Source organism: Oncorhynchus nerka, linkage group LG11 (assembly GCF_034236695.1).
Source record: "Oncorhynchus nerka isolate Pitt River linkage group LG11, Oner_Uvic_2.0, whole genome shotgun sequence".
Classification (NCBI taxonomy): Eukaryota; Metazoa; Chordata; class Actinopteri; order Salmoniformes; family Salmonidae; genus Oncorhynchus; species Oncorhynchus nerka.
The window spans coordinates 26,696,317-26,710,614 of NC_088406.1; the positions used below are offsets into that span (position 1 = coordinate 26,696,317).

Consider the following 14,298-nt stretch of genomic DNA (forward strand, 5'->3'; position numbering starts at 1 on the left):
GTGCTGAGGAGTATTTCTCTCTGTAATAGGGCCCTTTTGTGGGGGACAACTCATTCTGATTGGCTGGGCCTGGCTCCCCAGTGGGTGGGCCTATGCACCCCAAGGCCCATCCATGGCTACACCCCTGCCCAGTCATGTGAAATCTATAGATTAGGGCCTAATTAATTTATTTCAATTGACTGATTTCCTTATATGAACTGTAACCCAGTAAAATCTTTGAAATTGCTGCATGTTGTGTTTTTATATTTTTGGTCAGTATATATTTGCTACATAGCTAGCTGTAGTCTGTTTAGCAAGCTACTTATTTGTCTAGACTTGCCCTGGTCTGTGACCATAGTCATGGTGGGTAAAATGCAGTGAATCCAATGGTTTTGTGTGTGAAGTTCTAGGTGTGACTACTCTTCGCCATCATCATGTCGGGTGGTGGTCCAGCAGTGCGTGTCGGCATCGAGTTGTCCTGCGAGAAGCAGGCCCCGGAGGTGTCTCAAGATGCCATGAAGACATATGTCCCTCCCCTGTCCATGTCCCAAAACCTGGCCTAGCTAGCCCAGAGGATCGACTTTGGCCAGGTATCAGACTCCGATGAAGAGGGGATGGAAGCAGAGCCCAGGGATCCCCAGGAGTGGGGGAAGCAAAAGCCAGAGGAGGATGAATGTATCTCACCCCATGGACACATTCATTGTTTGTCTACACCAGCTTCATTAGTTGACTGTAAAGTGATTCTTTCTGCCTTGGAGAGTTATAATGGAAAAACCACCACACATGTTCCTGAGACCTTCTGATAGACATCTGTAGCAGGGCTGTGACCATACCAACATCGTAATATGTGTTCCATGGCAAAAATGAAAACACGAGGCAGAACTCACTTTTTGGTCCTTTAAAAAACAAGCTGTTTGTAAAATATTGTGTGCTATAACTTGGGGAAAAATGTGACTCTGAATGACAACATAACATTTGTTTCCAACATTAGGGCTGTTTTCCTAAAGAAGTTAAATCTGCTTTGTGTTTTCTTTCCTTTGCCATGCTACAGGTATGGTCCTGGCCCTAATCTGTAGCAACATTTATGTTTCTATTAAGCGCTCTGTAGGGAGTTGGTCTGAGCAGAATGGTTGATTGATACTTGCTCCTCCTCCTTCCAGCCACAGTGAAGTTCCAGCCGTCCTTGTAGTGCGTAACAACCTGTGCATCTCCCTGACAGAGATGTGTGTGTGCTATACGACGTCCTCAGCGTAGTCAAGGAGAAGAAGTACATGGTCCTGGACCCAGTGTCCAGGACCCCTCAGGCGGAAAGGTTGGCCTCGATAAGTGGCTTTACTCATGACTTCAATCTTTTCAATGGATCTCTGTAGTCTCAAGTGGTTCATTCTTCATTTGCACTGATGTGGAAGAACTAGAATGGCAGTGAAAGCAAATTCCTGGTACACAATATACATCCAACATATTGCTTATTTTGACCTATCCTGTGTTTTGAGGTCACTGCAGATGAAGGAGAAGAAGCCACTTTGGACTATTTGACATGTACCTATGACCTCACTCTTTCTCCCCTGACCTCCCCAATCCCTACCTTACACCCTACCTCACACCCCTGGTGTTCCAGCTCATCTGTAAGAAGATGGCCACAGCAGCTCAGCTGCTCCTGAAGGGGGCAGAGAAACTAACCAAGTCAGTGGCAGAGAACCAGGAGAACAGAAGACAGAGGGACTTCAACTCAGAGCAGCTCCGCTCGGAGTGGAAACTACGCAAAGTAGGAGACAAGATCCCGGGAGACCTCAGCTACAGGAGCGCAGGTATGGAGGCTTTAACTCTGCTCAAATGTCTCATTTAGTGTCATTGCAGTATTTACCACCTTCTGCACGTTCAGTGTTTTCTGACATTATAGCTAATTTCATTATAGCTAACGTCCTTGTGATGTCAATGTTCGGCCTGGCCTCTTAAATATTGTTATGCGTTGTCTTCAAGGTTTCAATCCAGAAACAAGCCCCTGACAGGTGACCTAGGCACTGTGAGCCTGTTCAGGAGGCAGCCTAAAGCTAAAGCAGGCACTCAGCCGTGGCATGTGAAGCTGGAAGCTGCTCAGAACGTGCTGCTCTGTAAGGAGATCTTCGCTCTGCTGTCCTGGGAGGCGGTTCAAATCAAGTCCCACATCGTAGTCAAGAACTAGATCATCTCCCAACCCTTTCCAGGTGAGGACTCTTTACAATGCTTTTAGGAGGGTTATTGTAGCCTATGGAAAATTCATACTCCATGAAACCATGCAAAATTAATGCATTTAAATGTTGTTTTTTTGTCTGTGTTACCTTGAGTAGTATGTTCTAAGTGTCCGGAGATGCTTTTGCTGTTATTCACCCCTCGTCAGATGTGCAGAGTCCTACTCTTGGAGATTTCTGTATTACACCACCGTTAAGGTTGTCTATCCTCCCTGCAGGTCTCCAGTTGTTCGTTTCTCGGTGTCACTCCACTGGAGAGAAGAAGAACCAGAGGGCGTCTCCAGAGAAACCCAAACCTGACGACCACCTCTACGTTTTAGAACACAACCTGCACAAGCTCATGAGAGATTTGGGTCTGCCTGTCTATCTGCATGGAACTAAATTGAACCTGACCATCTAGTAATTATATTGTTGACCAAAGACTTACTCAGACAGATACTGACCAAACTAAGTCCCTGTGTTAAAATATATATATATATCTTATACATATGCATGTGTTTCATTGCTGATTGTGTGAACTGTGATACATATTGATCAATATAAATGCCCCTCCTTCCCACCCACAGTTCCACAAGCAGACCCTGAGTTCGATAGTGATGCCCCATCCAGCTAGCGCCCCCTTTGGCCACAAGAGGCAGCGTATGGCAGGGCCCATGGCCTACGACAAGGCTGAGATCTCCAACCTGCAGCAGAATGAGGGCCTACTGGAGAAGATCATCAAACAGGCCAAACACATCGTCTTACGCAGCAGGTAGGCACAAACACACACCACATCACACATCAATGACAAGCTAATACTGTTATACTGTTTTCTTTTTCTTTTTTTATTCAAAAGTATTTTCTCCTGTCAGGCTTGTTGTTTCAGTCAAAGCACCTCCTATCTTTGTTGAAAAATCACAAATCAGGAAAATGTTGGCACAATGAAACCGTTTGATACTGAATTAGAATTTTAAAGGACAGCAACTCAACAATGACTGAAAGTCTACCCCTCGTGTCTGTTTCAGGACGGAGCGGACCATCGACAACCTGGCCAGCCGTATAGAAGACTCCCAGATCCAGGCCCACTGGTCCAACATCAACGACGTGTACGAGTCCAGTGTCAAGTCCTCATCACCTCACAGGGTTACGAGCAGATCTGCAAGTAAGTGGAGCAGGAGCCAGGAGGACTGGCTAAGCCAGAGTAACAGAGGCAGAGTACTGTTAAAGCCAGGAGGACTGGCCAGGAATTGGTGACATATCCTCTAGAATAGAACATTTGGTGAGAGTAGAGAATTAATTCAAAGGAAAAAGGTAGGTTCCATGTTCGAACAACAGAAGAAGAGGTTTCACCTTAATGAATTACCAACAATTTAATTCTGCAATTATTCTGCTTTGTCAATGTTCGGTAAAGGTCTTGTCTAGATAAAACTTTGACCATGGAGAAAGAATGTACCAAGACCTTCTGTGTGTGTTGCTAGACCTGCTGTAGTTCTTCATGGCCTATTGCTCCAGGGAAACTTTTATTCAAATCTATTTCAAAGTATTGATGTAGCCTTTTTGTAGCTTCCTGTCTGAACTAGTGAGTAACAGTGCCTCCCTGTCCCCTGGTACTGCAGATGTCTCAGCAGCAGGTCCATGCGGTACAGCAGCTGGCTAAAGTGATGAGTTGGCATGTTCTGCGCTTCAGTAACCATTTGTGCCTCGGCTCTGTGGAGAGCATTGAAAGCGCCTGGGCCATCACCATTGCCTCCTCCAACAGGGAATATGCAATCTCAGGTACCGTCCTTCAATCAATCACTGGCATATTGGCCGTCATGCACCTTAAACAGCTCATTTAGTCTGAAAACTAATGTGATGATCTGAATGACTGAAACTTAAGATAATGCAAATATTTGTCCAAATGAATGTGTTGTATCTTTTCCAGTGTGTAGTGGTCCAGAGAGTGGCTGTAAGCTCCTGGTCCAGTTTCCCACGCAGCCAGAACAAGGAGCTGCCCAAGTCTGACATAATCCAGGATGGAAAGTGGAACCACCTGCGAGGGCCCTACAAAGAGGTCCACTGGAGCTAGATGGAGGGAAGCAACTGTGTTTACAAGATGGATCTTCTGATGGCAGCCCTCACTCCCTGTCCTTAGGTCCGGCCACTATCACACTCTCTCGCTATCTCTGATTTTGTTCTATGGGCTGAACCCTAACTTGACCCACTTTTGTGGAAAAAATGCATTGATGTCTGTTGATTTGCTTGGACATTTGACTTACCTGTGCCAATGTATTATTATTAATATTAATATATACTAGACTTGTAGAGGTCTACAATTTTTTTCTGAGTTCTTGGCTGATTTCATTTGATTTGATTTTCCCATGATGTCAAGCAAAGAGGCACTGCGTTTGAAGGTAGGCCTTGAAATACATCCACAGGGACACCTCCAATTTACTTCATTTATCAGAAGCTTCTAAAGCCATGACATAATTTTCTGGAATTTTCCAAGCTGTTTAAAGGCACAGTCAACTTAGTGTATGTAAACTTCTGACCCACTGGAATTGCGATACAGTGAAATCATTTGTCTGTAAACAAAAAATTTTTTAATTGTGTCATGCACAAGGTAGATGTCCTAGCCGACTTGCCAAAACTATAGTTTGTTAACAATAAATTTGTGGAGTGGTTGAAAAACAAGGTTTAATGACTCCAACCTAAGTATATGTAAACTTCCGACCTCCATTGTATATTTTAAATGTTACAGTAAAAGAAACTGAAAATAGCTGTGAAAATAAAAAATATATTTTGTTTCCCCTTGTCAGTGTGTTTCCTTACATAAAATCTGGTGGACTAATATCAGTTGTGTATACAGTTTTCATGTACAGTAAAATAATACATGCAGCTCGTCTTGAGGCACGTAGGTTGATAATCCTTCATCTGTTCCTGGAATCAGTAACTTGGTGACATTTACACTCTGTGGATGCTTTCATTGATTTATGAAATGAGTCTTTCATTTTAGCTCATATTGGTTGTTGAGCAGTCCCATCTGGCTTTCTCAGTTCTTCATATCAGAGAGGTTGCAGCTCAGTTACATCATTCTCTGGAGATAATACAAAAATGATCAATTAAATGAACCACGTACACACAAGAACAATCAAACTTGAGTCATTGAATTACTAATTATTGAAATGACCAAAATCATTCTAAAGGTATTTACCTGGCATCTGCCTCCTCTGTCTCCATGCATTGATCTGGCTGTAGGCTTTGTCCATCAGCCACATGGAGACCATGAGGAAGCCAGCCAGGGAGGCCAGCACTACAGCAAACACTGCCAGGTACTGGAGGTCCTCATACAGAACCTCTACAGCACAGGGAGGGAGAACACACCATGTTCATTCTCACTTCCACTAACTAGCTTACTCATAATGGTAGAGTTCAATGAAGGTCACTTGTACTGAACTACTCATAAATATATTGTTCAATAACACCATAAGGCCGCTACAGAAACTGCCTCCAGGACTGAGAGGAAAACAGTTCCATAAAGGGGTTCTTGTAAATGTCAACTATGATGAAACACTAACACTGTAACTTAAAGCAAAACGCCACATTGTGATATAGGCCTTCACCCACCATTCACTCACCTTCCACATTCAAGACAAATCCTGCATCTTTGCTGCTCCCGGACAGTTCAGTCACAGTGATCACGTAGAAGCCAGTGTCCTGAATACGTAGGTCCGACAGTCCCATAGATCCATTAGTGTACGTGAGGATTCTGTCCATGTAGTCCTCTGATACATTGGTAAACCCCCCAGGTTGCCACGCCCCAATGTCTCTGCTCACCCTGCCAGACATAAAGGTCCACTGTACTGTGGGAATCCCAACACAGGAGATGTCCACAGAGAACAATACATCCTGTTGGACAGGCCTGGTCAGACTCTGCTGAGGAGACCGTATTGAGATGGCTCCGGCTGCCGGAGGACGTACATAGTGGAGGGAGGAAGGGAAAGAAAGAGGAACAGTGTTTTTTAATGTATGACAGATAAAGAGAAGTTGATATATCTGATTTGTATTTTAGAATCAGATACAGTAAGTCAACATATTATTACCCACACACTGATGTGTTATTGACATGTTACCACCATAGTAATTTTCTGACTTCCCACTTGCCTTTTTTATGAGCAATGGATCAACTACCTTCAGTTTTTAATTTTTTAGAGCCCAATTGGCCACTCAGTTCTGAAAGAAGAAATACCCCCCTTTACCCTACTCCCTTACATAACCACCAGTTAATATTCAACCTCTCCACAAAAGACAATGTTTTCAGTCCACAGACATTACATAACATATTGTTATACTGTATGATGGGTTTGCTGCCATCAAATTACTTTGAGATGACACATTGGCACGTCGCTTCATCTCAAATCAAAGTTTATTGGTCACGTACACAGATTTGAAGATGTTATTGCAGGTGCAGCGAAATGCTTGTGTTTCAAGCTCCAGCAGTGCAGTAATATCTAGCAATACAAAACAATACATACATAATCCAAAACGTAAAAAGAAAGAAATTAAGAAATATCAGAACGAGTAATGTCAGAGTCCAGAATATATATATATCGGAAGTTTACGTACACCTTAGCCAAATACATTTCATCTCAATTTTTCACAATTCCTGACATTTAATCCTAGTAAAAATTCCCTGTTTTAGGTCAGTGAGAATCACCACTGTATTTTAAGAATGTGAAATGTCAGAATAATAGTAGAGAGAATGATTTATTTCAGCTTTTATTTCTTTCATCACATTCCCAGTTGGTCAGAAGTTTACATATACTCAATTAGTATTTGGTAGCATTGCCTTTAAATTGTTTAACTTGGGTCAAATATTTCGGGTAGCCTTCCACAAGCTTCCCACAATAAATTGGGTGAATTGGGTGAAGGTAGGCCTTGAAATACATCCACAGGTACACCTCCAATTGACTCAAATGATGTCAATTAGCCCATCAGAAGCATCTAAAGCCATGACATCATTTTAGTGTATGTAAACTTCTGACCCACTGGAATTGTGATACAACTGAAAAAAGTGAAATAATCTGTCTGTAAACAATTGTTAGAAAAATGACTTGTGTCATGCACAAAGTAGATGTCCTAGCCGACTTGCCAAAAATACAGTTTGTTAACCTCTCTTGGATAGGGGGACGCAAATGTCCCACTTGGCCAATTTCCAGGGAAAATGCAGAGCGCCAGATTCAAATAAAATACTCTAAAATTCAAACTTTCATTAAATCACACATGCAAGACAGCAAATTAAAGCACTCATTGTGAATCCAGCCAACATGTCAGATTCCAAAAAATCTATTATCTGATGATAGCACAGCCGTAAACAAAGAGAGTAGCATATTTCAACCCTGCAGGCGCTACACAAAACTCAGAAATAAAATATAAAACATGCCTTACCTTTGACGAGCTTCTTTTGTTGGTACTCCAATATGTCCCATAAACATCACAAATGGTCCTTTTGTTCGATTAATTCCATCAATATATATCCAAAATGTACATTTATTTGGCGCGTTTGATCCAGAAAAAAACAGCTTCCAATTTGCGCTAAGTCACTACAAAATATCTCAAAAGTTACCTGTAAACTTTGCCAAAACATTTCAAAATACTTTTGTAATACAACTTTAGGTATTTTTAAATGTTAATAATCGATCAAATTGAAGACGGGTCTATCTGTTTTCAATAGAGGACGAGAGGAAACTAACGCTACTTTTCAAGTCTTGGCCAACTCTCAACAGCGTTACCCTTTTCCAGGATGGCCGTACTGCTTCATTGCACAAAGGAATAACCTCAACCAAATTCCAAAGACTGGTGACATCCAGTGGAAGCGGTAGGAACTGAAAACAAGTGCTTAAGAAATATCGCTTCCCCATGAGAACCCATTGAACAGACAGCGACCTCAAAAATAAATAATTCTGAATGGTTAGTCCTCAGGGTTTTGCCTGCTACATAAGTTCTGTTATACTCACAGACATGATTCAAACAGTTTTAGAAACTTCAGAGTGTTTTCTCTCCAAATATACTAATAATATGCCAATCTTATATTCTTGGCATGAGTAGCGGGAAGTTGAAATTCGGCATGCTATTTATCCAAAAGTGAAAATGCTGCCCCCTATCCCAAAGTTAACAAGAAATGTGTGGAGTGGTTGAAAAACGAGTTTCAATGACTCCAACCTAAGTGTATGTAAACTTCCGACTTCAACTGTATATATACAGCTGACTGGTACTATATAACTGTATATATATATATATATATATATATATATATACAGTATATATATGTGGAAACAAGTCAAGGGGTCTGAATGTGGCTTAGGGACAAGTCACACACCCTGTATATATATATACAGGGTGTGTATAGGCGGTACAGACAGTAAACAGTGCCTTTGGAAACTATTCAGACCCCTTGACTTGTTCCACATTTTGTTAGGTTACAGCCTTATTCTAAAACTCATCAAATTGTTTTTTCCCTCATCAATCTACACACAACGCAAAAATAGGTTTTTATACGTCTTGCCAAATTTACTCCAAATAAAAAACTGAAATATCAGATTTACATAAGTATTCAGACCCTTCATTTACTCAGTACTTTGTTAAAGCACATTCAGGAGCTACCGCATGGCAAGCGGTACCGGAGTGCCAAGTCTATGTCCAAGAGGCTTCTAAACAACTTCTACCCCAAAGCCATAAGACTCCTGAACATCTAGTCAAATGGCTACCCAGACTATTTGCAGTGCCCCCCCCCCCTCTGTCCCTCTTTCTACCACTGCTACTCTCTGTTGTCATATATACATAGTCACTAATAACTCTACCTTCATGTACATACTACCTGAACTAACCGGTGCCCCCACACATTGGCTCTGTATCGGTACCCTGTGTATATAGTCTCGCTATTGTTATTTTACTGCTGCTCTTTAATTACTTTTTACTTTTATCTCTTATTCTTATCCATATGTTTTTTAAACTGCATTGTTGGTTAGGGGCTTGTAAGTAAGCATTTAACTCTAAGGTCTACATCTGTTGTATTCGGCACATGTGACAAATACAATTTGATTTGATTTGATTTGAATGCAGCCTCGAGTGTTCATGGGTATGACACTACAAGCTTCGCACACCTGTATTTGGGAAGTTTATCCCATTCTTATCTGCAGATCCTCTCAAGCTCGGTCTGGTTGGATGGGGAGCATTGCTGCCCAGCTATTTTCAGGTCTCTTCAGAGATGTTCGATCGGGTTCAAGTCCGGGCACTGGCTGGCCCACTCAAGGACATTTAGAGACTTGTCCCTAAGCCACTGTGCTTAGGGTTGTTGTCCTGTTGGAAAGTGAACCTTAGCATATTCTGAGGTCCTGAGTACTCTGGAGCAGGTTTTCATCAAGGATCTCTCTGTACTTTGCTCCGTTCATCTTTACCTCGATCCTGACTAGCCTACCAGTCCCTCGCACTGAAAAACATCCCCAGAGCATGATGCTGCCACCACCATGCTTCACTGTAGGGATGGTGCCTTTTGGCAAACTCTAAGTGGGCTATCATGTGCCTTTTACTGAGGTGTGGCTTCCGTATTGTCACTCTACAGTAATGGTCTGATTGGTGAAGTGCTGCAGAGATGGTTGTCCTTCTGGAAGTTTCTCCCATCTCCACAGAGGAACTCTGGAGCTCTGTCAGAGTGACCATCGGGTTCTTCGTCACCTCCCTGACCAAGATCCTTCTCCCCGATTGCTCAGTTTGGCCGGGTGATTGCAAACTTCTTCCGTTTAAGAATGATGAATGTGTTCTTGGGGACCTTCAATGGTGCAGACATTTTTGGTAACCTTCCCCAGAACTCTACGGACAATTCCTTTGACCTCATGGCTTGGATTTTGCTCTGACATGCACTGTCAACTGTGGGACCTTATATGGACAGGTGTGTGCCTTTCCAAATAATGTCCAATCAATTTAATTTTCCATAGGTGGACTCCAATCAAGTTGTAGAAACATCTCAAGGATGATCAATGGAAACAGGATGCACCTGAGCTCAATTTCGAGTCTCATAGCAAAGGGTCTGAATACTTATGTAAATAAGGCATTTCGGATCTCACCCATCACAGGCCCGAAGGGACAGCAAAGCCGGACAGGAAGATCATGCCAGTGACTCAACCCATTCAAGTCGAGTTTATCGAGAGAGAAAAAATGATTCACCCCTCTTCGGGACGGCATGGGAGAGCATTATCAAGCCAGTGACTAAGCCCCCGTAATATGGTCAGAGGCAGATAATCCCAGTGGAGAGAGGGGAGCCAGCCAGGCAGACACAGCAAGGGTGGTTCATCACTCCAGGAAAAAAGCTGCTCTTTAAATATAAGGTCCAGAGTAACGTTGAGGTCCTTCAAAGTTTTATTTGAGGCGATTGTATAGCCATCAAGATACATTGTCAGATCAAACAGAAGATTTCTTTGTTTCCTTGAACTAGCATCTTGTTTTGTCCAAGTTTAAAAGTAAAACATTTGCTGCCATCCACTTCCTTATGTCTGAAACACAGGCTTCGAGGCTAGGCAATTTTGGGGCTTCACCAAGTTTCATCGAAATGTACAGCTGTGTGTCGTCTGCATAGCAGTGAAAGTTTACATTGAGTTTCCGAATGACACACCCAAGAGGTAGAGTATACATTGAGTGCACAAAACATTAGCAACACCTGCTCTTTCCATGACATAGACTGACCAGGTGAATCCAGGTGAAGGCTATGATCCCTTACTGTTGTCACTTGTTAAATCCACTTCAATCAGCGTAGATGAAGGGGAGGAGATTAAAGAATGACTTTTAAGCCTTGAGACAATTGAGGCATTATGTATGTGCGCCATTCAGAGGAGGAATGGGCAAGACAAAATATTTAATTGCCTTTGAACAGGGTATGGTAGTAGGTGCCAGGCGCACCAGTTTGTGTCAAGAATTGCAACGCTGCTGGGGTTTTCACGCTCTACAGTTTCCCGTGTGTATCAAGAATGGTCCATCACCCAAAGGACATCCATCCAACTTGACACAACTGTGGGAAGCATTGGAGTCAACATGGGCCAGCATCCCTGTGGAACGCTTTTGACACCTTTTAGTGTCCAGACACCGAAGAATTTAAGCTGTTCTGAGGGCAAAACTCAATATTAGGAAGGTGTTCCTAATGTTTTACACACTGTGAAAAGAATAGTGGTCCTAAAACCATCCACAGAGACAAACTGATATCTTTCCTACAGATAAGATCTAAACCAGGCAGGAACTTGTCCGTGTAGCTAGTCGGAAAACTTCCAATTTGGTGGAGCGCCATTTCCGTTCCAATTTTCTGGAAGCTTGCTTCTGGGCTTGGGTATTTTCTGTAAACCAGGGAGCTAGTTTCTTGTGACAAATGTTTTTGTTTTTAACGGTGCGACTGCATCTGGGGTATTACGCAAGGTTAAGTTTAGATCATTGGTTAGGTGCATTTTGAATTTTGTACTCCGGAGTCCTTAGGTAGGTGTGGGCAGTCTGGAAGGGCATCTAGGAATCTTTGGGTTGTCCGAGAATTTATAGCACGTGTTTTGATAATCCTTGGTTGGGGTCTTAGCAAATTATTTGTTGCGATTGCAAATGTAATAAAATGGTGGTCCGATAGTCCAGAATTATCAGGAAAAACATTTAGATCCACAATATTTATTACACAAAACTAGATCCAGGGTATGATTGTGGCAATTCGTCGGTCCCAAGACCTGATGTGCTACCTTGTCCCGGACTTGCTGTCTCTCTCGTTCTCTCTCTGTCCCCCCCCAATCTGCTGTCTCGAACTTTGAATGCTCGACTATAAAAAGCCAACTGATATTGACTCCTGAGGTGCTGATCTGTTGCACCCTCTATAACCACTGTGATTGTTATTTGACCCTTCTGGTCATCTATGAACGTTTGAAAATCTTGAAGAATGATCTGGCCTAAATGGCTATGTACTCTTATAATCTCCACCGGGCACAACCAGAAGAGGACAGGCCACACCTCAGAGCCTGGTTCCTTTCTAGGTTTCTTCCTAGGTAACTGCCTTTATAGTTTTTCCTTGCCACCGTGCTTCTAAATCTGCATTGTTTACTCTTTGGGGTTTTAGGCTGGGTTTCACTATAAGAACTTTGTGACATGTGCTGATATAAAAAAGGATTTATAAATACATTTGATTGATTGATTGGTTTTGAATTCCCCTCATAGCCACCTGCTTTCGGTTGTTTTCTCATGTAAGATGTGTTTCAATCAATGTGAATTACTGACTCAGACACACCAGTCCAACTAAAGGTGTGTGCACACAAGATGAAGCATGCACAAAGAATTTTGTTAAAGCATGCAAAGAATGACAGGGAAACATTATGGCTGCCAGAGGTATGCCTTGAAACCATCACGCCCTATCCAGGCTTTGGGGAATTAACAAATCACTGTGTGTCTAAGTGGACTATCATTCTGTTTCACCGGTACAAACCACATCAGAGCAAAAGTTGAGAAATACTCAAAGTTAGTCAACTGATACCAGAAGTTTCTTCTGAAATTGCTTGGCATACACCATACCCTCTGAGGCAAACATAGGCATGCCCTTAAACACACAAGCACTCACATTTAAACACATACAAATCAGTATGTCCATATATGGATACATGCTCACAGAAGTGTTTCCATGTATGGATAGGATACATACCTAGTTGGCACACATACAATGTGATGCTGAAGAAAAGAGCGACTTCCTGTGTGTCCCAGAGCCACATTAGAACCCCAGGTCCATCTATTCTCACCAGTACGGAGTGTCTACTGGGTCATTCCACATTCTGGAGCATTCGCTTTGCTCTTCTCTCAAAATCCAATCCTTTTTATTTTTGTTAATGTCTTAATCTGGTGGAAAAGAGTATATCTCTTGTTGGTGATGTTCTCTTCTGTCCTTCTCAGCTCTGTGTTCTCTGCCTGTGCAACGGCACCTCACCCATCAGACAGGATCAGCAGGAGATTACTGTGCAAACATTCATACTAAGAAACAAGCACTGAGAGAGAGAGAGAGAGAGAGAGAGAGAGAGAGAGAGAGAGAGAGAGAGAGAGAGAGAGTAAGAGAGAGGGAGCCAATAACATAGTAAATACTCATGCAGAAACACACAGAGAGACACGCCTGTATGGCCTCCCTGTACTGCCTCCCACAAATGCACCACGTGGGATGAATAAGTGGTATTGGACACACCTTGCTGAGCAGGTCAGACAGGGAGGAGTGTCTATTCTGAGATGACTGCACTTCTTTACAATGGCCACATTAACAGAAGTTACAATATAGTATATCGCAGATCCACTTTGTCTATTTGCTGCCTGGTCACTGTTGCAATAGCTTATTTTTGAGGCAGATAATCAGGGGTGCGACTTTCACTGGGGATGGGGGTGTCATGTCCCCCCCACATTCTGAAATTGCATTTTTGTCCCCCCCAGTTTCATCATTGTAATGTGATACAGAAAGCGACAATGGTGTGCTTTAGGACTAGGCTGGCTGGACCTGCACAGGAGAGTTGAGCATAGTTCAGTGTGTATGTGTTGCGCTCTTTTACAGAGTTGTAAAACCAAACCAAGCAGAAAGTGGATACTATTTAGTTGACTGATGTAGTTGGCAAGGTAACTGCTGTTTATCTTAACTTTATTCGCAGTGCTGAGCTATTATTTTAGCTGACATGTAACGTTAGTTAATGTTTCATCCCCTCTTGACTGAGGTGAATGAATAAGCTACGCTAGCTAGTAGCTACCACAGCCAGGTCAGCTCTAGCCTCTAGTTATCTGTCAGATAGCGATATGAGCTGGCTATTATTACTATCTAACAGCTGTTGTTTGTATGGACATGTTTTGTAGCCTTTGTTTTGTCCTGTTTCAGAAGTAAATCAACTTGGCTAGCTTTCGCCAGTTGATTTATCATTCGAGAGAGACCTGGCCAAATGTTGACTAACGTTAGCTATTATTTTTGCCTCAATCACACTAGACCTGAATCAGATGATGAAACCATTGGCCAAATGATTGAAGATTGATATTCTGATGATTTTTCAGTGAAATGTGAGTTGTATTAATTAGTCAGTATGGTTATGTAACGTTATTGACC

The 14,298-nt window shown here is 42.4% G+C and overlaps 1 protein-coding gene and 1 pseudogene across 1 annotated transcript; one reads left to right on the forward strand and one right to left on the reverse strand.

Moving 5' to 3' along the window:
- The first annotated feature begins 413 nt into the window (after nucleotides 1–413).
- On the forward strand, nucleotides 414–4,972 carry LOC115120196 (mediator of RNA polymerase II transcription subunit 17-like; annotated as a pseudogene).
- LOC115120201 (V-set and transmembrane domain-containing protein 5-like) lies at nucleotides 4,947–13,218 on the reverse strand. The gene is made up of 4 exons (XM_029649110.2): nucleotides 12,877–13,218; nucleotides 5,804–6,130; nucleotides 5,380–5,523; nucleotides 4,947–5,262 (listed from the first exon to the last, which is right to left on the reverse strand). The coding sequence occupies exons 1-4, from the start codon at nucleotides 12,941–12,943 to the stop codon at nucleotides 5,231–5,233; spliced, it is 570 nt and encodes a 189-aa protein (XP_029504970.2). The 5' UTR covers nucleotides 12,944–13,218; the 3' UTR covers nucleotides 4,947–5,230.
- Nucleotides 13,219–14,298: the final 1,080 nt, after the last annotated feature.

Coding starts and splice junctions, on each gene's coding strand:
- LOC115120201 (XM_029649110.2), bottom strand. CDS start 12,943: ATGTGGCTCTGGGACACACAGGAAGTCGCTCTTTTCTTCAGCATCACA. Junction 5,524..5,803: donor ATTTGTCTTGAATGTGGAAG/GTGAGTGAATGG, acceptor CCTGTGCTGTAG/AGGTTCTGTATGAGGACCTC. Junction 5,263..5,379: donor ACAGAGGAGGCAGATGCCAG/GTAAATACCTTT, acceptor TATTATCTCCAG/AGAATGATGTAACTGAGCTG.